General features: G+C 42.7%; 1 protein-coding gene across 1 annotated transcript; it reads left to right on the top strand.

Moving 5' to 3' along the window:
• Positions 1-27,994, top strand: NCAM1 (neural cell adhesion molecule 1; the record flags this gene model as incomplete). Its single annotated transcript, XM_010283212.1, has 16 exons — positions 1-70; positions 724-798; positions 2,311-2,529; positions 3,277-3,420; positions 4,232-4,369; positions 4,889-5,006; positions 6,252-6,421; positions 7,295-7,437; positions 17,837-17,987; positions 18,576-18,760; positions 19,118-19,214; positions 20,019-20,189; positions 21,433-21,564; positions 22,829-22,843; positions 25,611-25,646; positions 27,953-27,994. Coding segments are annotated over exons 1-16 (1,906 nt in total), but the record flags the coding sequence as incomplete, so codon positions are not given.

Genomic DNA, 27,994 nt, shown 5'->3' with positions numbered 1-27,994 from the left:
ATGAACTTGGAAGCAAGTCTCAGCCAGTACTGTGAAGGCAGAAATCACAAACTGTCAATAGTCCTTGTCAGTATGTACTGGAGGAAATTTCCTTCCTAATCCAGGTACGCTCTGTCTGCCATAAACATCTCTGATTTGCTGGTTGTTTGGACTAGTTTTCTGACTGGAAGATCAGAGTAGGAGATCAAGGAAAATCAAGGACCTAGAGTATGCTAGTGACTCCCACTCTGCATTTGTGATGGTTTGGTAACTGGCGCTTGTGTGACTATAGTATCTCACAGAGCAACAAGAAGTCTCCAAAGCAAAGATAGTTTGTATTTGCTGCCAGGATAGGCCTTTGAGCCAGTTCCAGTTTGAATCCTGAGGCATCCTTACAGACTGCTTGATATTCTGGTGTGCACACCAAGCACACTCCTTGGTACTGTAGTGTGGTAGAGATTTGAACATAAATCAGCCCTTTCTGTATCCTTTAATATGGTTTTATAAAGGGCTGGAAACAACTCTGAATGTTAGCAGCTTCTTTTGGGTCCTCAGGGGCCCATGGCACTGTACATTCAGATAAATACTGATAAAAAGCGACACTTAAAAGCCAAGAGCACTCCACACTATGCTCTTCCATTGGATGAGTAAAGGAACCACAAGGATTGGAAGGCTGGCAAAGCTTTTTTGCTGAAGACCACTCCTGTTGTCTACCCATCTTCTGTGTGCTCATTTCTTTTCCAGCCTCGCTACAAGTGGACATTGTTCCAAGCCAGGGGGAGATCAGTGTTGGAGAATCTAAGTTCTTCTTATGTCAAGGTAAGTGAGAGCTTATGGCATGACTTGTCTCCATGGTTTGCTATGAAGGTCAGTCAGTGTATTCACTCTGGGATAAAAGCTCCAGTGCCAGATCTAGCTGAAAGATCTCTTGCTCCTTCTTTCTCACATGCCCTTATGGTTTATAAGACTGAGTAGCAAAGGCAACGCGTGCTGTTTACTGGAAACAGTAAATGCATTCTCCCTTGAGAGCTTGCAACAGAAAGCAGATCCAGCAAACAGATTTTAAAATGAAAAAACAGGTACTGAAGTGTTGTTTCTAAGCTCGAGCAATAGCCACAACAATGGCACCTTGATCATTCCACAGCTCTTTGGTCTTTTGAATTTAGAATTAAGCCTGTTGTTTTTCCAAATTATTTCTCTAATCAACTGCTAACATCAGTAATGGGAGTGCTAGGTGACTTGAGAGTTGTTACCTCTGCAACTAAGGATTTTAATGCTGCTGAAAACCTCCATTTCTTGTGACACAATTTAATATTTGTTCAGGCCATCAACTGTCCCAGGCTGTTCTCCTGCACGTGGTGCAGTGCTGATGCAATCCATGTGCCCCAAAAGCGGGTCCTGCAATTTTATAGTGTGTTCCAAATTAGCATCCATGTGTCCTCTTCAGAGGTTCTCATGAAAGCAGTTGGCCTGGTTTCTAATGGGAGGAATTCGTATGCTGGAGCACTGACATGATAGCATCCTGAAGCAAGACACAGAGCACATAGGTGCTGTAGTGAGGTCTGGGAGCAAAATGCAATCAGAGAACCACACTTCCTCAGGAGCATACTGACTGGGAGAAATAATGAGGTTATGTGATCCAGGAGTGCTTAACTGCAGAGTAATTTGATAATGTTTTAAAAACAAAAGTATACTCTGAGCAAGTACTGTTGTGATACTTGCATTCAGAAAACTGTGGGATTAATTAAAGCCCCTCCAATAATAGGAGTTTGTCCCAAATAACAAAGTCACACTGAGGAATGCAGAGATGTGAGCTGCAAGAAAAAGACAGCCTGGAACCACTTAATAACAATTCTGATTTGCACTGGATGCAGCAGGAGGTTTAAGCTGATCAGTGCCACAACTGCTGCTACAGCAATGTCACCATTTTGGTATGCGAAGTAGCCCAACCTGCAAATACAGGTATTGAAAATACAATATTTTTATATTATTAAAAATAAGCTGAAGCAAGAAGAGGTGTTTATTTCTCAGGCTGATCTGCGTAGTGGAGGGACTGGGACATGGGATCCCAGGATGCACAGAAGGCCATTCTGGGCTAAAATGAGTGTACCCCTTTAGATTATAAAACCAACCTAATATCATTTTTGCAGGACAGCAGCTGACCATTCACAGTGCTGTGAGAGAGAATTTTCTTTGCTTGCTTCTCAGGTACCAGAAGCCCTTCCCCTGGGTCAGTCTTCTGCATAGTGCTACTGGTTGTATTTAATTTCCTCTGTGCAGATTTCTTGGGAACTCATTTCAGTTTGCTCTGTTTTCTTTTATTGTCCCTAGTGGCAGGGGATGCCAAATACAAAGACATTTCCTGGTTTTCCCCTAATGGTGAGAAGCTGACGCCGAACCAACAGCGCATCTCAGTGGTGCGAAATGATGACTTCTCCTCTACCCTCACCATCTACAACGCCAACATTGATGATGCTGGCATCTATAAATGTGTTGTCAGTAGCGTGGAGGAGGGAGACTCCGAGGCCACCGTCAATGTGAAAATTTTCCGTAAGAGAGCGTCTCTGAGGCTATTTTCTGGTCTTCCGCGCACATGTATGAGGCAAGATTAGGGAGGCACCATTTTATCTTCCTAGAAAAGGCTATTTTTCAAGGGGAAGGAGGAGGGTGAAAAGAAAGGGGATGTTAAGAATATGCAGCCATCTCCTTTCTTGGTTTTGAGGGAAAGTGAGAACCCAGGACCTTGACTCGTCAGGGCGTTACCAGCATACCATGTCTACTGCTTAAATTCTCCTGAAAGACAGGAGAGCCGGGGGTAGAAGGAGAAGATTCTAGCACATCATAAGTGCCTAGGAGGAGTACGTGGAGAGAGCAGCTTTTGTGGATGATAGACATGCTATGACATAAGACTTGTTTTTCAGTAAAGAGGATAACACATTCAAAAGGGTTATGATAAGCTATCAGCATGTTGTCCAGCAGAGCCATGATAGCAGCTCCTCCAGATAGGAAGCTGAACAGTTCCAAGTTCACGTTTTCTCTTTGCAGTGTGGACAAATCGGTGAGCTAGGTAGAGTATAGATTTGGCCCACTGATATGCCTGGGAGGCAGGGCTGGAAAATGGGGTTGCTGTGTTGCAGTGCAATGCGTTGAGTCAGGCACTCCTTTATCCTCCCCTCAGGAAGGATTTCTAGAGAATACATTCTCTGGGTTTCTTTGGTTTCGTCAAGCCTGAGTCAGGAGCACAGCTTGAGGTGTGCTGAGAAAGCTGCAATGACTTTGTCCTTCCATTGTTTACAGAAAAGCTGATGTTCAAGAATGCTCCCACTCCTCAGGAATTCAAGGAAGGGGATGATGCTGTGATCGTGTGTGATGTGGTCAGCTCACTGCCTCCTACCATCATCTGGAAGCACAAAGGCAGGGATGTTATCCTAAAAAAAGATGGTAAGGCACAAGATGTGTCTTGGTGCTTATCCATTCAGGACTCAAATCAGGCTTATACAAGGGGTTCAGGAGAACAAAATGGTGGTGATCACAAGGCAAGAGAAAACACTAGGTCTTAGGATGTGAATTTAGTTATTCAAGGTGCTGTGGTTTGGTAATGGCAGGACAATAATATTACCCCAGAAATGGCCATCAGGCTTTGACACCGTAATAGGCCAAGGAATGCTAGAAAAAATTTTCAGATAAAAGAAATGCCATCAAATAGAAAAGCTGCATGTTGTGACACCCTCCAGTCTTCCTAAGGAAAAGGGGCTAAAAGCTCCTTGTAAGAACCTTTCCCTTTATTTCAAAATGCTGCAGACTGTCATGCCCAGAGGGGCATTTTACGGGCAGAGGGGACTCCAGAGCCCTGAGCATTCGTGCCTCAGCTGAGTTTCCCATGTCTGCTTGTTGCAGGCACAAGGGAACTGTGGTAAAGGCTTGAACTCTGCCACTATGGGGCAAGTTTCAAATTGCTTGTTGTCTGATGCTAATTAAATGTAAATGTGTTTATGTGCATATATTTATCTGTTTATCTCTCTGTGTGTACTTACTATATATAGCACCAGAGCAGTTTGCCTGCTACCCACATCTGGTTTCTTTCTTGGCAATGTCCAGTTACTGCAGCATCTCCTTCTAATGATGGGAAGGGAAATGTTATTACAGTAAGCCTTGTGTCAACCCAGAAAGGGCAAGCAGAGGGGAATAACCGGTTACCTGCAGTGAGCTTTCCTGAGGATCCTTGGATGAACCTTCCTTTTGTGTTTTCTAGTTCGATTTATAGTCCTGTCCAACAACTACCTGCAGATCCGGGGAATCAAGAAAACAGATGAAGGGACATACCGCTGTGAGGGCCGGATCTTGGCTCGTGGGGAGATCAACTTCAAAGATATTCAGGTCATCGTAAATGGTGAGCAGCTTAGAGGAAGGCTAGTACAGGCACAGGGTATGTAGCACCTGCACTCCCAGCTGCTGATGGAAATGTTACTTTAGATTCATACTCACAATTTGCCATCAGCTTACTAATCTTTCTCTGTTGTGTCAAATAAAAATGTCCATAAAATTAGCTGACAGTGTACCATACGTTTACAGGAAATTATCATATTACAGGAAATTATCATGTCAGGGGAAACCTTAAGTGTCTTATGACTTAGTGAAGTATTGATTTTGTTGGGACTCTAAAGTGTTTTGTCCACAGTACTGATTTTCTGTGTGTATTCCCACCCCTGCCCTTTTTTCCCTGTGCTGATTGCTTTGAAGAGCTCACGCATCAAACCTGTTGATTGAAACGTGTCGGTGATGGCGTAAGGATTTGAATAACTAGTGACATCTGTGTGTATTGCAGAGATTTACAGTGAGCCTTCCAGGGCCCACTCTTGCTCACATCTTCTCTCCTTTCTAACTTGAATGTGGATTCTTTCTCTTCTAGTACCGCCTTCTGTGCGTGCCAGGCAGAGCACTGTGAATGCCACTGCCAACCTCAGCCAGTCTGTCACCTTAGCATGTGATGCTGATGGCTTTCCTGAGCCAGCCATGACATGGACAAAGTAAGATGCTGTGTGCAATGTCCTGATTGTGTGTGAGCATAGACGTTTTCACCAAGGCCTGGAAAAACAGGCTGGAGGGAAAGCAACTTTTTAACTGGAATAAGATTAATTTGTTTTTCTCAAAAGACAAAGAATGGCCTCTTAATGGAATTGCAGTTAGCTTCTGTTTTGGGTTAATCCCAGTAGGCAGCTAAGCACCACACAGCCACTCGCTACATGCTCCCCAAGTGGGGTGGGGAAGAGAATCGGAAGGGTAAAATTAAAAACTTTGCTGGTTGAGATAAAAACAGTTTAATAGATAAAACAAAAGCGGTGGGAGCAAACAAAGTAAAATACGGAGTTCATTCACTGCTTTGTGTTGTTAGGCAGGTGTTTAGCCAGGTCAGCTGTCCCAGCTGGATCCCCTTCCAACTTCTTGTGCACCCCCAGCCTACTTGCTGGCAGTGGCAGTGTGAGAAACAGAAAACCCTTTGACATTGTGTGTATACTGTTCAGCAATAGCTAAAACATCGTGTTATCAATACTGGTTTGGTCACAAACCTGAAACACAGTACCATATGAGCTCCTATGAAGAAAATTCACCATATCCCAGCCAAAACCAGCACAGCTTCCTGGAAAAACAAGAATTGCAGTTAAAATAGCAGTTTTTCACTGTCCCATTGCATCCTCTGTCAAACTGCAAATAGCGATGAAGCTTCATGTTGACCAGACCTGTCCCATGGGTCAGTTTATTATCATCTGTTGCACTGGTGGGGAAACTTAGGCAAAAGTGGTTGCTGAAACTTACATTTGTCATGCCAGGAGATCTGCATCTAAAGTCTTTCTCTTCATTGAGTCTAAATTTCACTGCCAGGCATTGATACAGACTTCAGGTATACTGTTCTTGTAATAGTGTAGCCTTTGAAGCTTATGAGGACAAGTTGTAATGTAGAAAAAGCTGATCACAACTTGTAATACTGCTTTGATATGCAAGGACAGAAGCCACCTTTATTGTCTTGTGTATGGGCTATGATGCGTGTCAGGAGGTGCAAGGTTCAGCTGCTAAGACACCTAAGGCAGGAGGGATTAGGAATAGATCAAAATGTAAGCTTTGTAGCCTATAGGGAAAGGGAAAGGTGGTGGTCCTTCTCAACCTGAAGAGTTTCAGTGTAGTAATGCAGTTCCAGCATTAACAACAAGCCTAAAAAAAATAGCCTTTGATTGCTTCTCCTCCCCAACATAGCCAGTGTGCTTTGTGCTCTGCAGGGATGGAGAGCCAATAGAACAGGCTGATGATGAAGAGAAATACAGTTTTAACTACGATGGGTCTGAGCTCATCATCAAGAAGGTGGATAAGAGTGACGAATCAGAATACATCTGCATTGCTGAGAACAAGGCTGGCGAGCAGGATGCCACCATTCATCTCAAAGTCTTTGGTAAACATGCTCTTGCTGTCCCTCCTTTCCAATCCAGCTGGCTATTGGTAGCTCAGTAGTGCAAGCTGGAAGCAACCTTCTTATCCCAGTTAATGCCTGATGTGGCTTATCCAGAGCTGCTTCTTTCCCAAGTAATGCTGTGCATCTCTGCTATCATGCTAAGGCAAAACAGATTCTGTGTAAGTGTCTTGAACAGAAGCCAACGCCATTCTGCTGCTTCTCTTGATAAAAAATTCACCCCTGTGTAGGGAGTGGTGTGAGATTCATATGCTATTTGAAATATCTATCTTCCAGGCCCAGAGAGCTGAATCCTAATCCAGCCAAAGCTGCCATTAAAAGGGCTTTAGCACTTCAGTGGGACTTGCTATAACCTGGACAGGGAGATGCACTCCACCCCACCACTGTGTGAATGACTTCAAACTTGCAGGAATAAATCAGCAGCTTTCCTACCTTCCATGAATCTGGGGGTGTTAAGGAATATAATTCTCCCTGTCCCATCCCTCTGCAGCCACTTGAGAAAGCTGCTTATCAAAAGGCTAATGTAGGGCAGAGAAAGTAGACAGTGAGGTGGAAGACTTTAGCTGATTATCAAGGACTGATCATTTGTACACTTAAATGGGTGCTACTTCAGATATACCCTCTTCTATTCCTTTCTTGGAAGCCGCAGCTGTACGCATGTGTAGAAAAGGTCTTCTAGTTCTGCAAGGAGCTATCCTCTTCTCAAATGTCACTCTGCCCCCTTCCCCATATGGCAGTAAACTTCTGCCAATTCAAAAGCCTTTTTTCCCCTATGTTGCTTGTTTCAAACACTGCTGTTGACAGGCAATCTTCATTCTGAGCACCAACTGAATGAAGGTTGCTTTTTCTTTTCAGCAAAACCCAAAATCACCTATGTGGAGAATAAAACAGCCATGGAGCTGGAGGATCAGATTACACTGACCTGTGAGGCATCTGGGGACCCAATCCCTTCCATCACTTGGAGAACTTCTACCCGGAACATCAGCAGTGAAGAGAAGGTATAACCCTTCCCAAAACCATGGTCTCATTTGCTGGGATCAGTGCAGCTTGTATCTGCCTGCCTCTGCTGATCTGGAATGCATTATAGTCGCACGCAGATGCACATGGAAATCATGGTGATTCCCCTCTCTGTAATGAGAACACGTGCGGTCCTGCACAGACTGTCTGCCAAAGGATTAGCTCCACAGCTGAAGTAATGCCATAGGTGTCCTTTTGAACAAAGAGCCATCTCAGTTTATAACAACTGAGGCTATGCTTTTTAAATCCTGCTGATATCACTCTGAATTGAATTAATTTGAAAAGCAGTAGGCCCTGGACCCTTTTCAGAGGAGTTTCCAAAGGGACCTACAGATGCAGGAAGTTTGTGAACGGGTTTTTCCCTTCTGTTTCCAAGCTGAGAGGTGGGAATGAGAACCCTGATTCCAGAGTTGTCTGTGCTGTTGTCATGATGATGATATGATCTGAGAGGGTGGCAGGTGGAGAGGCACGGGGTAGTATCTCTCAAAGATGCAGTGGACCAAAATGAGCCTGTTAATTTCTTCATGCCCTTCTGTATTGTATTCTAATACTGCATGTACCTGAAGCACAAAAGCCTGGCTGCCTTTGTGTTCACCTGTTTTGTTGATCACATCAATTCCATTTTGTTCTTAAAAGGCAAAAATAATTAGCAGTTTTTCTTTTAAAAAAGAGTGCTGGGTTTTTTTATTGGCCACAGTTTCCCTTAACTAGACAAGATTGGAATGTGCTGTATTACTGTAGGTATTTCACAGTAGTTGCATAAGGTGATCAGGAGGCAGTTTAGAGACAAAGAAAGCCTAGACAAAAGTTGGAGTAAGGAGTTGTTGCTTTATAATAATCTTCTGATAACAGGATTCTTCAAGGCTCAGCTAACTTGGGCATACCAGGGGTTCTGATTCAATGTCAGAAGTTGATAGACTGTGAAAGTCTTAAAGCGACAGAGGTATCCATTGTCAGTCATCCACTGCCATTCTGCACTATAGCCTCCTAAATGATCTTTTTTAATTGCCTTCATGATGTCAGCCTCTTCACCATGTTGTTAATGTGTAACTTATTAATCGGGGTGCCAAAGTTTTCCATCCTTCATTCTTCCTTAACATCTTTTGGATTCAAGGGCTAGTGTAAATCCCTGCAATGGTTGGAGAGAGATTTCCATTGCTTTCAAAAGCTGTTAGCTTGGGCTGTCACTACAGCATGACTGGGGCACCTGTTTTGACAGGATAAGGTTATTCATAGTATTATCTCTGTCTAGGAGGGCGGTAGGAGGAGCTAAGTGCTCTAGTGCTTCTAGCATTAGAGTTTGGATGACAGCCATGGAAGAGGGCTTTGACAGGGAGAATATAAAAACTGAAATAACACTAAATCAAGTAGAAGTTGGTAGGAGAGCCTGTCTGCAGAGTCCCATCTGTCCAGCCCAATTAAACTAACAAGATCTCAGCGGCAAAACTGCTAACCATTTTTGAGACTCTCATATATATCCTGTTTGATGCTGTTAAGTTGGTGATCAGTATCAAGGAAAATGTTAATACTCTGATAGTTTCTTACACAGATGGGGTGGAAAATCAAAGGTTTGAGGTACTACCATGTAGTAGAATCAGTACATGAGACTAGATCTGTCTCATGTACTGATTCAAACTTTCAGGGCAAAGTTGGTTTTGTTTTTTTTTTTTTTTTAAATCCTATACCATGCGCTTTCTAGGCAGAATTTTTTTGTGTGTGTGTTTTGGTTTGGTTTTTGCATTCTCTATCTTGTGCTGTAAGTTTAGGTGAACAGTATAGATGTCCAGAAAATCCTCAGGTCAAAATAGCTCTGATAAGCATTCTATCACATGTACAACCAAATGCATATATTCAATTTACTATCCACTTCACTCTCTAGGATAGCAGAGGGAAATGAATGGTCTTTGTGGGACAAAATACTGGTTTTAAATGTATCGAGCCCTACTTTTAAATATGCTTTAGACACTTGGATGCATCTCTTGCTACATGTTGTTTACTTTTGTAATCATACTTCAGTCCAGATTCTTAAAGGTCTAGAGGTGCCTTAACTCCCATGAACATTTGGTACTTCATAAAAACCTACCCAAAACCCCAAAGAAACAAAAAACCATCTCTGGATTACAGGTTTTTTCCCCCCCCTCAGTCTTTGCCCAAGAACAGAGACAGTCTGACGTGTGGACAAGGGGCGGGAGGTGCTATAGCCCAAACACTTAGGTTGACAATGTCACAACTATTCCAACATTCCCACAATCCTGTGAGAGACCTGCTGATATCCTAGCATGCACAGCAACAGATTCTCCTTTCTATGGCTATGCCTACATAACATGGCACTCCTTGGACAAACAATCTTTTGCTTTGACGATGGTCTGCAAAGGTAAGTAGTTGTGGCTGTGCTCTAGCAAAATCAGATGATTGGCAACTATATACGCAAACTGATGAGCACACCAAACTTCCAGATACTGGCATGGTTGCAGGTTCCTCTTAGTACTAAGTTGGCAGCTTGCATTCTTCTGCCCTGCAGAGAGTGCAAGTAAAATTAAAAAGAAAAACAAAAAAAATTAAAAATTTGCTTATATGTGGTTTACTTTGGCTGTGAATGTAGGAACATGCTATTTAGGCAAAACTTTTGCCCTGTCTGTCTGAGATTCCTGTCTATCACTACTGCAGAACATAGCAAGAGCTAACAGGCCTGGATAGTCATCAACATGATGATTTGAAATGGTTTGGCTTTATTTTTCCTCAGGTATTTATTGCTGTGCCTTTGTAGGGAGGAGGAATGCTTTCTCTCTGAACGATACCAGATATAAAGCTGATCAAGCCAGTATGCCATATTCCTCATCACCTTCAGTATATTTCATGTCCTTTTAAGAGACCTGTTTCTTCTATTGCTCTAGCAGAATACTAACTGTGATTCAGTAAATGTAGTTTCGATCAGTTGTGCATTGGTGTATACAAGTTCTGCAGTTTTAGACATGAGTGTTATTTCCTGTCAGATTTTTGGATGAGGCAATCGCTAACTACTTTTACACACACTTTCATGAAACAGTTGCGGAGGCAGTCCCGAGTTTCTTATCAAGCAGTATAGCTCAGTACATGTCGAGCGGGAGAGGTAACAGGTGATGCTTTTATGCAGGCCTTTTAACATCTTGCCAGAGCTGGCAATAGGTATATCTGTGGCATAGGGTCTCACTCATTACTACTGTCTGGCCCCCCATGCTAGCTATCCAGACCTGCACCACATTACATTTTTTCTATGGCAAGTCAAAAATAAAGTGAACATTTTCTCACTGGAATAAAGGAATCAAAGAACAGAGGAAGAGATCAGCTCTGATATTCTTCCTTCTTTATCCTAATTACAATTTAACCTGTATAGTGTTATTGGACCTTTTCCACAAAGGCTGTCCCACAAGGTTCCCTGTTCCTAAAGTAGGAAAATGCAGAAATCTGACTTCTGAATGGATCAGAATTTGAGAGGCCCCTTTAGTAGGTGTCTTCTTGTCTGAGTAATAGATGGCTTTTTGCTCACCCCTCTGACAGGTGAATTACATTGCTGCATTGTGCTACCCTGAAAACAGTCCAATGCATCCTTCCACTTATTTTCTGTGTTACTGTTGCTGACCAGTAGCCTCTATCAACTATGTTGTTGGCAGTTAAAGCAAATAGATTAGTTGTTAAAAATTTAGAAATCTTTAGATGAAAACAACTTGATTGAATTCCAGCAAGGTAAGGAGTGCCCCTTTGCTGGCACATAGGCATTGGGCTGCCACTGTTGCAGCAGCATGCTAGGGCACAATAACCAGAAGATGAGAGGAACTCATTCCCTTGTACAGTTCACACTAGGTTAAAATTTAGCAGCGAAGTAATTAAAGAGTAAAAAGAAATACAAGATTGAGTGAAATAGCGCAGAGCCAAATACTCTGCTGATGCAAATGAGCATTGTTGCAGTACCTTCAGCAAAGTGCTTCTAGATCTGATGCAGCAGATCTATCATTTCAAAATTTAACTAATTTCCTGAGGTTTTTTTCCTTTTTAAATGGACAATATATCTTGAATACAATTCCCTGTCTTAAATTTGTGTTTTACTTCATATCTCATGAGATGTACATGGGAATATTTTGGATTTAATGATTCGGGAAGTATACTGTGTTCGCAGTTTCCAGGAGCTCCCTTGTAACTGAAGATGCTCCCATTTAACAACTTGCTTCCAAAGGGAAGGTGCTAGGTTCCCTGCAGCTTTTGATTTCCCCCTTTGTCTCCTGCACGGTGCTGAGTAGAGCTTTTTTATCTCTTTGTGTTGGTGAGGAAGACTTAGTATGAAATTCTCCAGGATGGAGAATGTGGTTCTGCCCTTCTTTCCCATACCCATGAGTGCCATTACAACGAAACAGCAAATTCTAGGAGTGTGGGAACAGGGTTTTTTTCCTCCTTCATCTTCCCTTAGGTTGACAGGTACTGAACACCAAAGGATAATAAAAAGATCTCTCCCTGCCCTCCCTCCCCGTTACTTTTTTTAATCCCTCTGTGCTGACACCATAGAGACTCAGTGAATAGGATTGGAAGGGGACTTGCATGGGTGTAAGCAAGGCAGTTCCCTGGCTAGCCAGGCTTGCTCAGGTACAGAGAATGACCGGTACATCAAAAAGGGATTATGCTGAATTATTATGGTTGCCTGTTCAGCTTTCTAGGAACTTGTGTACAACAGGATATATATACACAGAGAAATCATCACCTGATGGGAGTGTCCTAGCCCATGCAGGTGTTGGTGAGGTTCTCTTCAAGTGGCTTCACCTCAGGCCTCTAGTTACAGGCAAATAACTTGCTTTTATCCAGGACTTCCTAAAATGAGGCTGGCTGTACCATATATTAATACTTAAGTCTCACAATGTTCCCTAGAAGCACTGTGGAAATAATACTATGGGGTTTTTTTAATTCACATTTCCTAAGCTTTCATCTCCATTTCTGTAATGTCACTCTTGTGTATGCTGTTCTATCCACACATCAGCAATGCTTGTGCCTCATATTCAATAATGCCATCATGGCTGTGATATTAGCAGGTGATTTTTGACCCCTGAACTGAAATGGATCAAGTTGCAATTGAAGTAAAGACCAGGAGAAAAACATTTGAAAGATAAATCACAGGGGGAAAAACAGAACCCAGCAACTTTGATCTTTCTGAACCACAATGACATATGGTCCGCGCTGTTGGTGGCTTTCTCTGAATGGGAAATGTATATTAATTGGTAAGGCTTGTGCATGTTTCACTGATGCCTGTTTGGTTGTCCTAAGCCTAGTCAGGATTTGGTGCACACATCCCTAAGCATAATGAGCTGGACATTATCAACTGGAGGTGCAAGGTTCTGCCCTGCTATCTCCCCTCCAGGGCAGTCATACTGTTTCAGTGCTCTATAGCTCAAAATCTCCTACTCCTGGCACAGTATGCATGTAAAAATGTATACAAATGCATGATCACATGAACAATATGAGTATTAATGTTAATCGGTGTGTGCAGGTGGCTAACAAACCAGTGTTAGAAAACCAGTTCTGTAACTATCTTTGCTGTTTAGTGACCTAGGTCATCAGAATCACTTCCCCAGTATGCTGAGAACAGGTTTCTAGAAATGGTGAGCTATGACAAAGGAAATAGTCACTTAATATGTAAAACCAGAAGCAGTCTTTAGGTATCATTAGCCTTTGCTTAATCATTTTAAGACCAATTTATAGGATATTAAATTTTGAATGCAAATCTAAATTGAGTTTATATTGGGAAATTAAAATTGTGATCACCCCACACACTTGAGAGATACAGCTTGGAGCCTGCATGTGCACAGAACGCTATGTGCTGCATACACTATGATACCTAAAAGCAACCTTTGATAAACTTTTATTGCTTTTTTTCTGTTGTTGTTGTGTTTTATATCTGTTCTCTCCAGGCTTCGTGGACCCGGCCCGAGAAACAAGAGGTATAAGATTACCAGACCTTTAGCAAACTTCTTAGTTTTTTGGTTTTGGTTTTTTTAAGCATTACAGATTAACATTATCTCTAGCCCAGTAAACACGCCAACTAAACCAGTATTAATAATACCAACAAATTAAATAATACATAAAAGAAACAGCTTATAGAGTTAGAAATTGCTTGGCATGTAGTAATGCATTTTTGGATGAGCAAACTAGCTGTGTTGGGAGTGAGTAATTCTTGTCACTTAAAAAAAAAAAAACAAACCCACAAAAATAAAAGTGAATGTAAAATCTGACAAATATTGCTTTCACCATTTTCTTCTACACTACCAGTGTGAATCATATCTCTCTTCTAGAGGTTTAAGAATTAGCAACAGCACGTATTCTGGGAACGTAATTTTTTTTCCAAAGATAGCCTCTTCTGCTCCAGCCAACTCATCTGTTTGCTCATGGTACTTCTTACATTTGACCTTCTCTTAAAGGACAACTGCATCATGTTCCGTTTCAAAATCAATGCAGATAAATCTTTCATAAGTTATATTTCTTCAGAAAATCTCCAAATTCATAAATTATTATTTGTCTTTGGTTTTCAAGGGTTAGTGAGGGGGTGTGGGATAATGCAGTGATTCAGTTTTGTGCAAATGTGGTTTGTTGCTGTTTTATTTCACATTGAGTGCCGTATTTTAATAATAATAACAATAACCCGCCTTTACATGCACCTGATTTGTAGCATTCTTGCTTCAAAATGGACCAGAAAGTATGTTTCCAAGCAAATAATAGGGTTCAGGTAGAGAACAAAATTAGTTATCAGAACTGGGTGACTTGTATTTGTATTTTTAGGATCAACTTTGTGGAGGCTCTGGGTATCCTGAATGGTTTTTTATTTTTAAGCCGTCTTAAACTATAGAGACTGGTGTGGCCTAAACAAAGTGAAGTTCTAACTTAAGCGTCATCCACCTTTGTTTCATATGGGACTTGGAAGATACTGCCCATTCTTACTTCAGAATGATCTGTTGGAATAGATGAACTGTGGCAAGTGAAGGCATTGGATATTCAGACTAGTTTGTGTTGAAGAATTTGGAATTTGAGTAGCTGCAGCTCTTCAGGCCTCATGTTAATTCCTATTACAATTGTCTCCATCCCCCCCCCGCCGTGTTTTCACTGTGCTCTCTGTCTCAAGCTTTGTATTAATATAAGCTTAATTAATACTGTTAAGCTTGCTGTCTCTACATTTCTTCCTCTGTCTGTGTCTTAAAATACCTAAATGGGGTTCTGTGAGAATGTTGTTCAAGCTTATTGTTTCAGCTTGAATAGACCTATCTTTAAAATAGCTAGCATGGGGTCTTGTAGCAGTGTGTTCCAGCAGCAAGGAGTTCAGTTCTTAGGAAGCTGAGTGAATACTTGGCATTAAGTGTTTCACTCTTACTAATGCATTAGCTAGTTGAAAGTAAGGAAGTCTCTATGACCTTCAGTCATAGCAGCATATATGGTTGTTAAAACTTGCTCTCCTTGCTTTGGAGGACAGGTGTAGTTGGCTGATGCTTCTTCTAAACCACAGTCAGCTCTAGTCACTATGCACAGTCTGTAATGTCTCAGTTTACCATTCTGGTCCTGCATATACTGGAGAATTGTGGAAAGTCTTATTAGCAGCATATGCTACCAACCCCCTATGCACACATTACCACCAACAGATGCTAAAAAACTGAGTTACAAGCAAATTCCACCTCAGTTACACCACAAACCGGTGATGCCTTTCTGGTAAATGGGAATTAGTGCAACGTTACAAATACTAAGAGCTGCAGATGAGTTCTGGTTAGTGCAGTGCTAGGAGAGACCGCTCATCTTCCTTCACTGGAATTTGTAGCTGTGGTCAGGATTTCCTATTGCTGTTTTGTAATGATGTCCACCATGTGGAAAGTGGGTGGGAAGACATGACCGTGTGAAATTCAGTCATGGATACTTGTTTGTGACAGGACTGAAAAATCCAAAAGATGGAGGGAAAAGGGGGTAAATGCAGTTCCTACTTGTCTCTGCTTTTCCCCTTTGGTACTGAAGTATAGGCCAGCTTTGTACATAGTGAGTATGTGCCACATGGCATTGTCAGAATTTGGAGAGCACCTGCATGTATCTCAGGATAAGTTGTAGTAATCGATGATATAGAGAACCATCATACCCTTTTCTGTAGAGTGGCAGTTGCTGTGGCATGAGTGACCCTCAGGTTGTCTCCCCATTACTGTGAAGCATTTTGTTATCCAAAATCCTTGAAATCAAATATTACAACTATCTACATCTGTCTCACAAGTTTCTACCTATCCTGTGTCTCTAATAGCCAGGAATTGCTAGTATCTGATGGTCTCAAATATGAATAAAGAAAACTAGTAGCATATTTTCTTGGGTAGACATTTTTCTTTGGAGCATTTTTCCTGATCTTTTTTTTTTTTCTTTAGTTGTGCCTTTTGCGTTAAGAGACAGAGCTTCGTCTTCAGAATCGGTTGCATTACTTGTAAAGTTACTGTTTTACCATGACTGCCTACCACTCTTTTGTATGTATTAGATCTTGACAAAGAGGGGAAAAGGCAGGTGACACTGGATGTAAAATTACCTTTGCTGTAATGATCATGTGTTGGTACTTTGTTGTGTTTATACTTTTGCCTGCCAATGGGGTCATAGAGACGAGTATTTAGAATATTCACCCAGCTCAAAAGAAGCTGGGAGTCTCTGCAGATCTGGAGTCTTGATATTGATGGATCCTACTGCAATAGTTTTAGAAGTGAGCTTGGTTTTTGAGTCAAATCACAATTCTGACAAAAGGATAACAATATAGTCAGCCCGAGAAGAAAAATAAAAGTAGAATTTGGTTGTGTAAGATACCACAATGGATTAATGTCCTGTTAAGGGATCATTCCCCCATTCTAGGAAATGGTACACACAACACCATGTGTACATGAAATAAAGAACTGTTCCCATCAACACAAGGGACTAAGCACAGGAGAGGGAGTGGAGTTTGTAGCTTGTGGCATTGGTCAGGGATTGCAGTAGACCTGCATGCAGGGTAGAGAGAAGAAAAATGCATATAATTGTGTCATCAAAGGATACTGTTTTTGTGCAAATAAAATTTGACTAGCTCAAATTAACTAATATTCAGAATGAACAGAGGTAATCACATTTGCTTGTAGAAACTTCATCAGTCTCAGATTGAGACCAGTAGCTCAGAACAGAAAGAGGCTTCAGACCCAGAGGATCTGACCACTTGAGATACCAGAGATGTATTTTCTGCTACATCTCAGTACATTTGGCTGCCTAATATCCTCAGGGTTTTTACTTTTCTCAAGTACTTGTCCTGTATCTTCCAAGAAAATTAATGCTCTTGGAACATTAATTGTATTAAGTGTGGCAGGCTGCAGCAGCAAGCATAGCCATGAGGGTACCTAATTTGTTCACTCGTGCTTGGGCCACTTTGGAAACTACATGAGAGTTGGTGCTTTAAAGCTTCCGAGCTGAAGTACAAGCACCAAGGTGGAGGAAGGAGTCCATGGCCTTATGCGCTTCATGTATTAAGAGAGCACTTGAGCTTTGGTCACAAATTGGAGGGGCGGGGGGGAACCACAAAACGATGTAGGATGGGATTGCTGGGTGTCTGCAGTCCCTTTGAGGAGATGGTAGCATGGATTTTACATTCTTTGTCTCTGTCATTGACATCCCCACACTTTCTTGCACGTGGGAGCAATTTCTAAACTGGTGTATAGTCAATGCAGATTGCTCTAGAATTTTCTTGGAGCATCACAAGACCTCGAAGCAGGGGTGTCTCTAGAAGGGTAACATACTTTTCTTGCCCTGTTCACACTGTACTTTGCTCTCTTCAGTGCCATGTGAAAGTTCTGAGCTTTCACTTTGCCTGATTCAGCTCTAGGGTGTGGATCTCTTCTTAGTAATGCCATTTCAAGGACATTAAAATAAAACAAGTATCAGTCAGAGAAGAGGAAGGCCTGAATTCTCTGAGCAGAAACACAGTAGCTGTTGGAGAGGTTTTCTACAAAGACATGGTGGCAAAAATTTTCGACCAGACCTGGATCTCTAACCATAAGACCTGACCAGAGATGGACAATTCTCATTCTGGGAAGAAGCTTGATGTTATCCAGCTGTCTGCAGACATGTAGTAGCATCTGATACTTTGGTCCTTCATTTCACTTTTTCCCTTCCCCTGAGTGCTTTGCATCACTGCAGTTGGCCCTGTGCAACAAGGAATCTTCTTGTTGTTTTGGAAATGCCCCTTTGCCCACGATTTCACTTGGCCTCAGGTGATCACTTTTGAAGTACTGAGCACTGCAGGGTTGGTGTGAGGTAGACTTGCATTTATTCCCATCCCTTTAGCCCATACCACAGGCTCAGAGCTCAGCCTCTAACTCTCTTTTCCTTTCCTGCCAGACCTTGGACGGACGCATTGTAGTACGTAGCCATGCCCGAGTATCGTCCCTGACTCTCAAAGAAATTCAGTACACAGATGCCGGAGAATATGTATGCACAGCCAGCAACACCATCGGGCAGGACTCCCAAGCCATGTACCTTGAAGTGCAGTGTAAGAAGTGGAGGATGGGGCAGGGAGGGTGTTCATGTGTTTAGAAGGGTACTGTTTTGATTTCCTTTTTCTGTGATGAGACTGAGGCACCCATGGCTAGGGAAAGGTGTGTTGTTTAGGTAGAGGGCATGGGAAGCAACTCAGTTTGATATAATTTTGTTGGAGACATGTTGCTGTGTGCATACATGCAAATGTTTGCCCTAGCTGTCTCCAGCTGGTGTACTGCCTGCGCCTTGGGAAGATTATGGGCCATGAATCTGCTGCAGTCCCATTTGTTGGGTGCATCAGAGTTCTTCCCTAGAACTTCCTGGTATGCACTTGCATAGATGCATAGCATACTGTCTGTGTCTCCTCCCACACTGCCTTAGGAGCAGCCTTTGGGACTGAGTAGGTTTTCTCCTTATGTCCTTCAGCGAAAGACACTGCCTGTCCCCCCAAGATGAGAAGACACTTCTTGTTTTCTATATTAGATTCCCTTCCCCACAATAAACTTGACCCCAGCCAAGGGATCCTTAAAGTGAAGCTGACTGGGCTACTTCAGGAGATTTTCTGGCTCAAGTGACCTTCACAAATGTGTCTGTCTTTCAGATGCCCCAAAGCTTCAGGGCCCTGTGGCTGTCTATACCTGGGAAGGGAATCAAGTGAACATCACCTGTGAGGTATTTGCTTACCCTACTGCTGTCATCTCCTGGTTTCGGGACGGACAGCTGCTTCCCAGCTCAAACTACAGCAACATCAAGATCTACAACACTCCATCAGCAAGCTACCTGGAGGTGAGGAAAAGCAAGGAGGGGAGAAGGCATATGCAGACAGGAAGGCTCAGTGCTATCAAGTAATTTATGTTGCTGATGTTGAAGGAGTTAAGTCTTTTGTCAGAGCACCCTGTTGGTAGACAAGAAGTTGTGTGGTGTTTCTGGCACATAAATGCTAAAAAAAAAATCAGGTAATAGAAGACACCACCTCCTCCTTGCCTTTGACTTTCTGCCTACTACAGTTCTCTCCTCTGTGGACAGTCCTCAGAATGTTAGCACATGTACTTTGTTGTGGCTTTTCTCCCCAGCAAAATGCAGAGTGCATTCAGAGTGTAAAGGTTTTTCTGATCTGAGCATGAGCTTTCATTCCTTCCACAGGTGACACCAGACTCTGAAAATGACTTTGGGAACTATAACTGCACTGCTGTGAACCGCATTGGCCAGGAGTCCTCAGAGTTCATTCTTGTCCAGGCAGGTAAGCATCCCAGGCAGGGAGAGAAGGAAATGCATATGCAGCCCTTGAGCTGAGGTGACAGAGTGGACGTTCTTTTCTAGTTTGTGTTGGTGGGGTAGAGCTGGGAGAGCCAGCTTCTACTTTCAGGCTGTTCGTAGATTTTTGCATTAGGTTGGGTGGTAGATAAGATCCTCAGTATCTCTGTTTGCTTGTTTTTGAAGGGTCTCATTCTTTTCTGAGCTTCCAGTACACTTTGACAAAGCTATGATCTTTGATTTCTGACAGCAATTGCTTATGTGCATATGCGTGCACATGTGCTTCTCAGAATATCCCTAAATAGTACCAGTAGTGCAAAATAGAGGCCTCAGAGCGCTGTGTACCAAGCAAAAGAGGCCCAGGGTCTGACTGCATGGGAGACTGGAAGGGCCTCTGGTGTCCTCTCAGGGATGCCATAGAGACAGATTTGGGAATGGTAAAGCTATGTATTGGAATGCCCTATGGAAGAGTCTTTAGGGACAGAATAGCATCCAGGATGCTTCTGCTGCTCTGCTCTGGTTGGCCTGTTTTGAAGAAGGTACTGTAAGTGTCTCTAGCCTCTTAGAGGAGAGACAAGATGAAGGTCTCTGCACTGTCTAATAAGCATTCTTAAAAGCACTCTTAACGGCCTTCTGCTCCTGAAGGGAGCCTCAGGCCTACCCATCTCCTGTCCTTTGTGAAGCCACGACAAGGGTGTGTTTGATGTTCCCAGTTTTCTGTTTTCTTTGCACCAGAGCTTGTTTCCCCGCTCTCTTCTGTATCACTGGTTGTTTTCCCTTCCTCCTCCAGATACTCCGTCCTCTCCTTCCATTGACAGAGTGGAGCCCTATTCCAGTACTGCCCAAGTGGAGTTTGATGAGCCTGAAGCTACCGGCGGGGTGCCCATCCTCAAATACAAGGCAGAGTGGAGGGCACTGGGTGAGGGAGAATGGCATTCAAGGTTGTATGATGCAAAAGAAGGTAGGATGATAAAACAAGATGTTACCTCCCCCACCTGCATCCCAAAAGACTTTCTTTCTTCTAGGGGAAAGTCAGAGTGGAGGCTTCCATAGCTTTGCAATTTCAAATCCTATATTAAGGCCCCAGACAAGTTCTTAAACATTTGCTTTGAAGCAAGACCTTGAATTTTCAGTTGGAAATGAGGGCACCTTTGTGCTGATAGCTCTATGTGTGTGACAGGGCACCAGCCTTCTCCACCTACAAAGTGTGTGTTGTAGCACTGTGTTGTATCCCTTCCTTGTTTGTACTGTCCTGCCTGAATAAGGTGCAGAACCCTGTGTCTGGTGTCGAATGAGGTTTCACTTGCTGACTGGGGAGTGACTGTGCGCTTCCTACGGAAGGCTTTTCAAACCTTGTCTGTCAGCCCCTTTAGTTACCCTTCAGTTCCTCTTGGAAGATAAACACTCCTATTCCAGAAGAAAGTCTAACTCCCATTGCACCCTGTCTGGTTATAGCAACCTATAGGAATACACACTGCTTAAAATGTATCCTTAAGTCCAGTAAACCAAAGGAATTTTGATCTGAGAGGTCTATGAAGAGAGGAGTTCTATTTCAGAGCTGAATCTTCCACTGCCAATCCTGGCTGGAACTTAAATTCTTTTAGGTCCTCACTGGAGTGATGTGATCATAGCTAGAGTCAGGTTTATTTTTCTCATTTCTCCCTTTGTGTCTGTGCAGGAAAAATAGAGCTTATTTCTTTCTTCATATCACAATGACCCCACAGCAGGTTCTTTCCATCTCTTACATTGTGTCTGACCTCCTTGTAGACTGCTGAAGGAGAAAGATGGGTTTCTATCCTGCTAAGGGCTTTGCTTTCAGTTGGATCACGCAGCCCAACAGATGAGCAGTTCCAGGTGGTATGTCTACTACAGTCAGAGGCCCACAGTGGGGCTGTGGTCCTGAAGAGCATTATTCAGGGAGCTCCTTTGCACAGGCCGAAGGCTGATGCCCTCTGGTGTCTACCACGAACTCCACTACATCCCCTCTAGAGAGGCTGTGGCAATACACCTCTAATTAGATGGCTGACACAGAGGTGGTACTCTGACCTTCCTCTTTGTCTGCACTGTTTATGTGAGGCTGGGCCCAGAAGAGAGCTCTGTTGCATGGGGTGAGCGTGGCAAAAATATACGATAGAAATATGGTATTTATTGTCAACTTAAAGCCTGAGCCTTTCTTTACTTTTCCTCCCTTGTTTCTGTGACAGCAAATGCGGAAGGCATGATCACTATCACTGGCCTGAAACCTGAAACAGCCTACACTGTGAGACTATCTGCGGTCAATGGCAAGGGCGTGGGTGAGATTAGCCTGCCATCCGACTTCAAGACACAGCCAGTTCGTAAGTAAAACCAAGACTTCCCTCTGCTTCTCTGGTTCTCTTTCCTTGCATCTTTCCGGGGAATCTCTGCCATGCATGGATGACACCTTCTTCTCCTGCAGACCTTGCTGCACCATTTGTTTTTGTTGTGCTTTTTGGTTATAGGGAATTTCATTACTAATTTAAAATCTTTGAAGGTAGGAGGCAGAGGAACTACTTTCTTTGCACTAGTTTGTGCCCTGAGTTACGAGTACAAACTTGGTATTGTCAAAGAGAAGGGGCTATGCAATGGAGAGCTTTGATAAGAAAAAGCAGTGAGTTGAGAAGGTTATTGGTGATGGAGAATGTAGTGTCATTGTTGCAAGGCAGGGTTTTTTTTCAAATCAGAAATTAAGAGGTTCAGCATAGGACTAGCCATGAACTGTGGGAGGAGGATGATTTATGTTTTCTGCAAATCACTGCTTTAAGATGGCCGTGCAGCATTGTAACGTGATTTCCACAGCCTCTTGTCTGCTTTACTTGAGTAATCTTCCACTCCAACGGCAGGGTGCTCTGCTGTGGTGTAACACTTGCCCTCCTGTTTCAACCAGGAACAAGAGGCAAGAATTAAAAACCAGAGAGGTATTCAAGTCGGGAAGGAGAGAAACAAGGCGGGGGGGGAAGTAGAGTGGGTAGGAGAGATGTGATAAAAGGAGGCAGGGGAGAGGTGGTTTCTTATCCCTGTACACAGCCTCATCTAAGTATTAGGATCTGTATTCAACCACCCACAACCCCTGGCGTTCTTCTTTCCCATTCCCCTTGCATTTAGATCTACAGCTTATTCTTCTTCCCACCATCACACCTGTACTTGTGTACCTATTTCATAGCTCTTCTGAAACCACTATGCAGGACCTTCTCCTGAATTCAGAGCTAGCAATATTCCTAGCCCATGTATGTGCATGCTCTGAGGCCCTGTGAGCTGTGCATGGTCTTGATTTTGTCTGCCAGCTTCTGCCTCACCAGAATTGCTGAGTGGTATGGGAGAGTACACATGCCTTGTTGCTGGGAAATCCCAGGCCCTGTACAGTAAGCCAGCCCTCGCAATTAATGTTCATTCTGTTGTGATAACTCCTGTAACCTACCCCAATCCCTAGGGTTGGACTTGAGACAGCTGGTGGTATTTTGATTTTTCCAGCTCCGTGTTCTCTATCTCCTCTTATCATCTCTTCTACTTTTTTTTTTTACCTATCTCTGTCTTTTTTTTTTTTTTTTTTTTGTCTGTGTTCCATCCATGGAAAAACTTCAGGCATCCCTCACTCACGTAAGTGCCTCTCTGTGTTTCTTTCACTCTCTTTTTATGTTCCTAGAGTGTTCCTCTAACATATATAACATCAATTTTTAATCTAGTACCCTTTTGCTCTCAGGGTCTTTAGAAATGAAGTAACTGGTACTGTCCATTTCCTAACAAGACTGACATTAGAATAGCCATCCTACTATGCGTAATACTGCTCTTTTTAGAACAAAATAAGAGGTTAACATCTTTGTCTTTCTTGTAAAGCATGAAATTCAAATATTTAACTTAGTGATTGTCTAATAATAATAATAATAGTTGGCTTGTTGATTACAAGAGTGGAGTAGTGGAAGGCTAAATGTTTATGAATTGATTAATCAATTAAAAATTTTCAAATTTTAATAAAATTTAGATAATTCAGGAAGAAAAAACAGGAGAGAGTTGCAGATTTGGTTTAGACCAATTAAGAGCCAATGAAAAACTTCAGAATTTTCAATTTCTCCACAATGTTGAAAGCTAAAACTTCAAGAAAAAAAAATCGTATTTTTTGCGTCTTTTCACTAATACTTTTTGTCATTAGTAGTCTTTGGACAGTCTTCCAGCACTTGTGTAGACTGTATACTCAAATAAATATAATAATAAACCTCATACTAAATAAGAAAATGCATGCTTTCCCTTCCCTATTCAAAATGAGTTAGAGAGATTTGATGGATATGTTTAATTATCAGTTGGGTTCAGTGAAACATTGTATGCTCCATAGCTTTGTGCCTTTCAAATCAATGGTAGCTAAAAGAAACCTCTTTATCTAAGTGAGCATTATTCTGTTTATTAAAGTATGTGTCCTTGTGGTGAACTGTTGTTATTCGCAAGATTGCATGGGCAAGCTTTATGAAGCTGCTGTTGCATTCTCTGAGATTTCTGAAGCTGAACTAAAAAAAGGAAAAAACCTTTTTTTTCTTTTTTTTTCTTTTTTTTTTTACCCTCATTAGAGGATGTGAATCATGCTTGTGCTATTTTTCCTTAAAGATTGTATCATATGAAAGCCTGGACTTACTGGACCACTAGCAGGATGAATGGATTGGTAGTCGAGGTGGATGAATGAATGGACATATGGATAGACAGAACTGCAAATTGCAGTAGTTACAAAGACCCAACTGGGAGACATGTTTCCAAAACGTATGTGCAGTCCACTGCCTAAAATTGCTTGGAGCCTATTAATTTCAGTAGAAGTAATATATCCCTTATAATACTAACCACAATTAGCTTCTTATAACTATTAGCCAAATTATGGTAGGCCCTTCTGAAGTGGACGTAGTCATGATACACAAGGGGGATAAGGGCTTAGTTATGCAGTCTCTGTGCAGATCAGTACCGCAGGAAAAGAGAAGAGATCCAATTAAGAAGAGAGGAAAAAGAACATTAAAAGCTTTGTTTCAGCCACATTGACAGAGCTGTCTGCCAAGACTTATGTTCATCACTTGGGGACAGGTATGTGGCTTTGAAGAACATTACATCATGCTTGTAGTAGCATTTTTGCCACCCTCTTTTTTTTTTTTTTTTTTTTTTTTTTTTTTTTTTGGGTGGCAATTGGCTATCAAACAGTCTGTAGTCCCTAACTCTGCTCCCTTGTAGGAATAAGTTCCATTTCTTTTTTTCCTTTCTTTGTGGGCTATAACAGTGTTTTCACTTACAAATTAAATTCTGGTGATGCTCTTTTAAGCACATTTATGACTTGCAGCTGTGATGCTTCAGAGCATTTGGTTCTCTAATTCTTTGTCTGCTGTCCGGGGTTCTCAAAGCCCATCTCAGATCATGAACTGGGTTGCAGCAATGGTGAAGAGATTGTTGGCACAACAGAAATGCCTTCTTTCATCTGTGCTAGAATTGCAGTCACACAATATTACCCATTTGTGGGCAAAGTCAAAATAAGGAAAAAGTTGGGTGTCCCCTAGTCTGGTGTGATTTGAAGATCACATCCGTAGTTATTTTGATTTTTAAAATTTTTCCTCAGTAAGCAAATAGTAGTTTCTTTCTATCTTAAAGGCACATGAAGGCCCAAGTAATTAGTGATGATTAGCACCGATTAGCACAGTTGAGAATTGTGGGGTTGGGAGGATATCTGTCCAGCTTGACCTGGGTTTGTATTTTCATCCCAACAATTTGCTGTTTGCCTGCATTTCCTTTTCCTTATAAAACTGGAGACAAAGGCTGCACACAGACCTTGTGGGCAGTTTCTTGCTGTTGTCCACGTGGGACCCAAATGTATGTTAAACCACAAGAGTGTGTGTTTGGTTTTGATATCAAGATACCTTAATGTCAAAAAAAAAAAAAAAAACAAAAAAAACCAAACAAACAAAAAACACACAAAAAACCAACGAACCAACACTAAAATAATCTCCAAATTCCACTAGGTCCTAAGCTGGCAATACGGATAGTTAGCAATGGCCTTCACCAAAACAGTGGTCAGGTATCCTGTGTTTTGCGGCCATACACACAGTGCTGGCCAGCATCTCTGCTGGCCTTAAATGGTATTGGTTTGAACTCCTGGGAACATTGGTGAAGAGTGATGTGTGTTCAGTGATCCTGTGTTGTGAGAAAGTTGGTTTAAAGAAAGAACTCACAGAGGATCCAAAATGCAGGTCTGGCAGAGTGCACACACTTTGTTTGCACTCTGTGTCCAGAGAGGCTTGATCTGACAATCTGACCAATTTGTTTTTTAATTCTCTGTCTTTTGGCAGTTTTTAACAGGAATCAACTCTCCTCCTCACCTTCCTCACCTTCCTTTCTCTTTCTTTAGCAAGTACTGATGCACCCACCTCCCGTTTAGCAGAGAGTGAGTACGGTAGAAGAGGCTCTTGTCTTTTTTTTTCCCCTTTGCTCTGCATGCATCTCCTCACTGAGTGTGGTGCAGTCTGCTTAACATCCTTGGGTGTTTTCCTTCTTTTCAGTATCTTCTCCCCCTGTTCCCCCCCACCCCCCCGAGTGAGAACTGAATCTTCAGGTAGAGGAGCTACAGATAAGCATAAGTTTGATCTCCAGGACAGATAAAAGCCACAGACAGCTCTCAGGTATGCTGGAATCATGGAAGGAGAGAGATCAAGAGAAAGATACCAAGTGAAACCCTGCCCATGTGAAAGCTGGTTGTTGTCACTGGCCTTTGCCATTAAGATTTTTGACCCGTTTGTGTTCCGTTGTTGAGATTGTCTTATGGGATATGCACAGCTTTGGTGGTGTGAAGCTAAATTTCCTGAAATCTACTTAGCACAGCAAATAAGGAGTTTAGTTTCTCCGCTAAATAGAGTGGAAGAAACTCAAGTGATAGCAGGGAATGGCTTGTGCTTCCCTAAGCCTGTTACTAAAACGCCTTCTGGAGCTGTGGAAGAAAACTCATTTCTTTATATTATGCTTCATCATTTTTTTAAATCTGCATAATCAGATTTAGGCTGCAAACTGCATGAGGGTCTATTCTGTTCTCCCCTCACACCAGCAGCACTGACATCACCATGGGAGGAAAAAGAAATCATAGAATCATAGAATATCTTGAGTTGAAAGGGACCCATAAGGTTCATCGAGTCCAACTCCCTGCTCCTGGCAGGGCTACCTAAAACTAAATCATGTGACTAAGAGCATTGTCCAGATGCTCCTTGAACTCTGACAGGCTTGGTGCCATGATCGCTTCCCTGTGGAGCCTGTTCCAGTGACCGACCATCCTCTCGGTAAAGCACCTTTTCCTAATGTGCAGTCTGAACTTGCCCTGACACAGCTTCATTCCATTTTCTCATGCCCTATTGCTGGTCACCAGAGAGAGGAGATCAACACCTCTGCCTCTGCTGCCCACCTTGAGGAAGTTGTAGACCGCGATGAGGTCACCCCTCAGCCTTCTCTTCTCCAAGCTGAACAAGTGACCTCAGCTGTTCCTTGTGAGTCTCACCCTTGAGACCTTTCACCATACTGGTCACTCTCCTCTGGACACACTCTAATAGTTTGATGTCCTTATATTGAGCTGCTCAAAACTGCACACAGTACTGCAGGTGGGGCCACAGTGCGGTCTAAGTGGGATAGTCACCCCCCCTTGACTGGCTAGCTATGCTGTGCTTGATGCACTCCAGGACATGGTTGGCCCTTTTCGCTGCATACTGTTGACTCATATCCAACTTGCCATCAACCCAGACCCCCAGATCTCTTTCTGCAGGGCCACTCTCCAGCCTTACCCCTCTCTGTAGCTGTAGTTCTCTGCACGGTCATGAAGACATGACAGTGACAATTCTTTTGTTTTTAAAGATGTCACCTAGAATAGTAGAGAAACCCCTCATAGCTTGTGTGTCTCATGCTGCATTCTTCCCATGATGTTCAGAAGTAGAGATATTATTTTGTCCTTCTGTCCTGGTAATCCTTGTATTCACTGCTTGTACAATCTGCCTTTGCTCTTGGGAGCGGAGTGCTTAGCAGCATTCCCAAGGGGCTTTCAGTCTGTTGGCCTCTCTCAAAACTGCCTCATTTCTCAAGGGTGCTCACATCTTGTTGGGCCGTTAGATATTTTTCCTCTTCTCTGCCTGTACCCTGGCCCTAGTGCATGGAGGTGAGAAAGAACCGTGTATCAGGAGGGTGGGTTCTCATTAGTCCTTGCTCCTTTGTCTTCTATAGTTGGGCAAAAGCTAGCAATGGTGTGCTTCTCTAGAGGGCCTCCCAGAAATTCCAGTACTTAATGAGCTAGCAACATGTGAACCTAGGTTGCTGTTTGGGCCGAAAGTAGGCAAAAATGCTGCAGTTGTCTCTGAAATTGGATTCAGAGCTTCAAAACTCTTCAAGATGAAAAAATATCAGTAGCGACCTTTGGAGCCGTAGCTTGCTGCAGGAACCATGCAGTGCAGGCTGGCTTCCCTGCCACCTGGAGGGGCCTGCATCTAGCAGCTTAACTCTCCCTGTGGAGACAGGTCGGAAAACTGCAGCAGCACAACACAGTTTTTGCAGCCTTTTCAGGTAATACACATCTGCCATAAGGATTCAGTGTCATTCTCGCTCTTCCTTCATTAGACCTCCTCTCTTTCCTTTCTCTCACCCCTGCCCCTGCCTTTTATAACTTACTTACATGGTATGCCTTACCTTTACATGTCCTATCTATCCTTCGTGTTTCCATAGCAACTCAGCCTCTTGCTGAATCCGAAAGCTCAGAGCCACCAA

This window comes from Phaethon lepturus, unplaced genomic scaffold, assembly GCF_000687285.1.
Source record: "Phaethon lepturus isolate BGI_N335 unplaced genomic scaffold, ASM68728v1 scaffold6913, whole genome shotgun sequence".
In the NCBI taxonomy this organism is placed as follows: Eukaryota; Metazoa; Chordata; class Aves; order Phaethontiformes; family Phaethontidae; genus Phaethon; species Phaethon lepturus.
The sequence above is the reverse complement of the archived record's forward strand: the minus strand, read 5'-3'. Positions and strand labels throughout refer to the sequence as shown.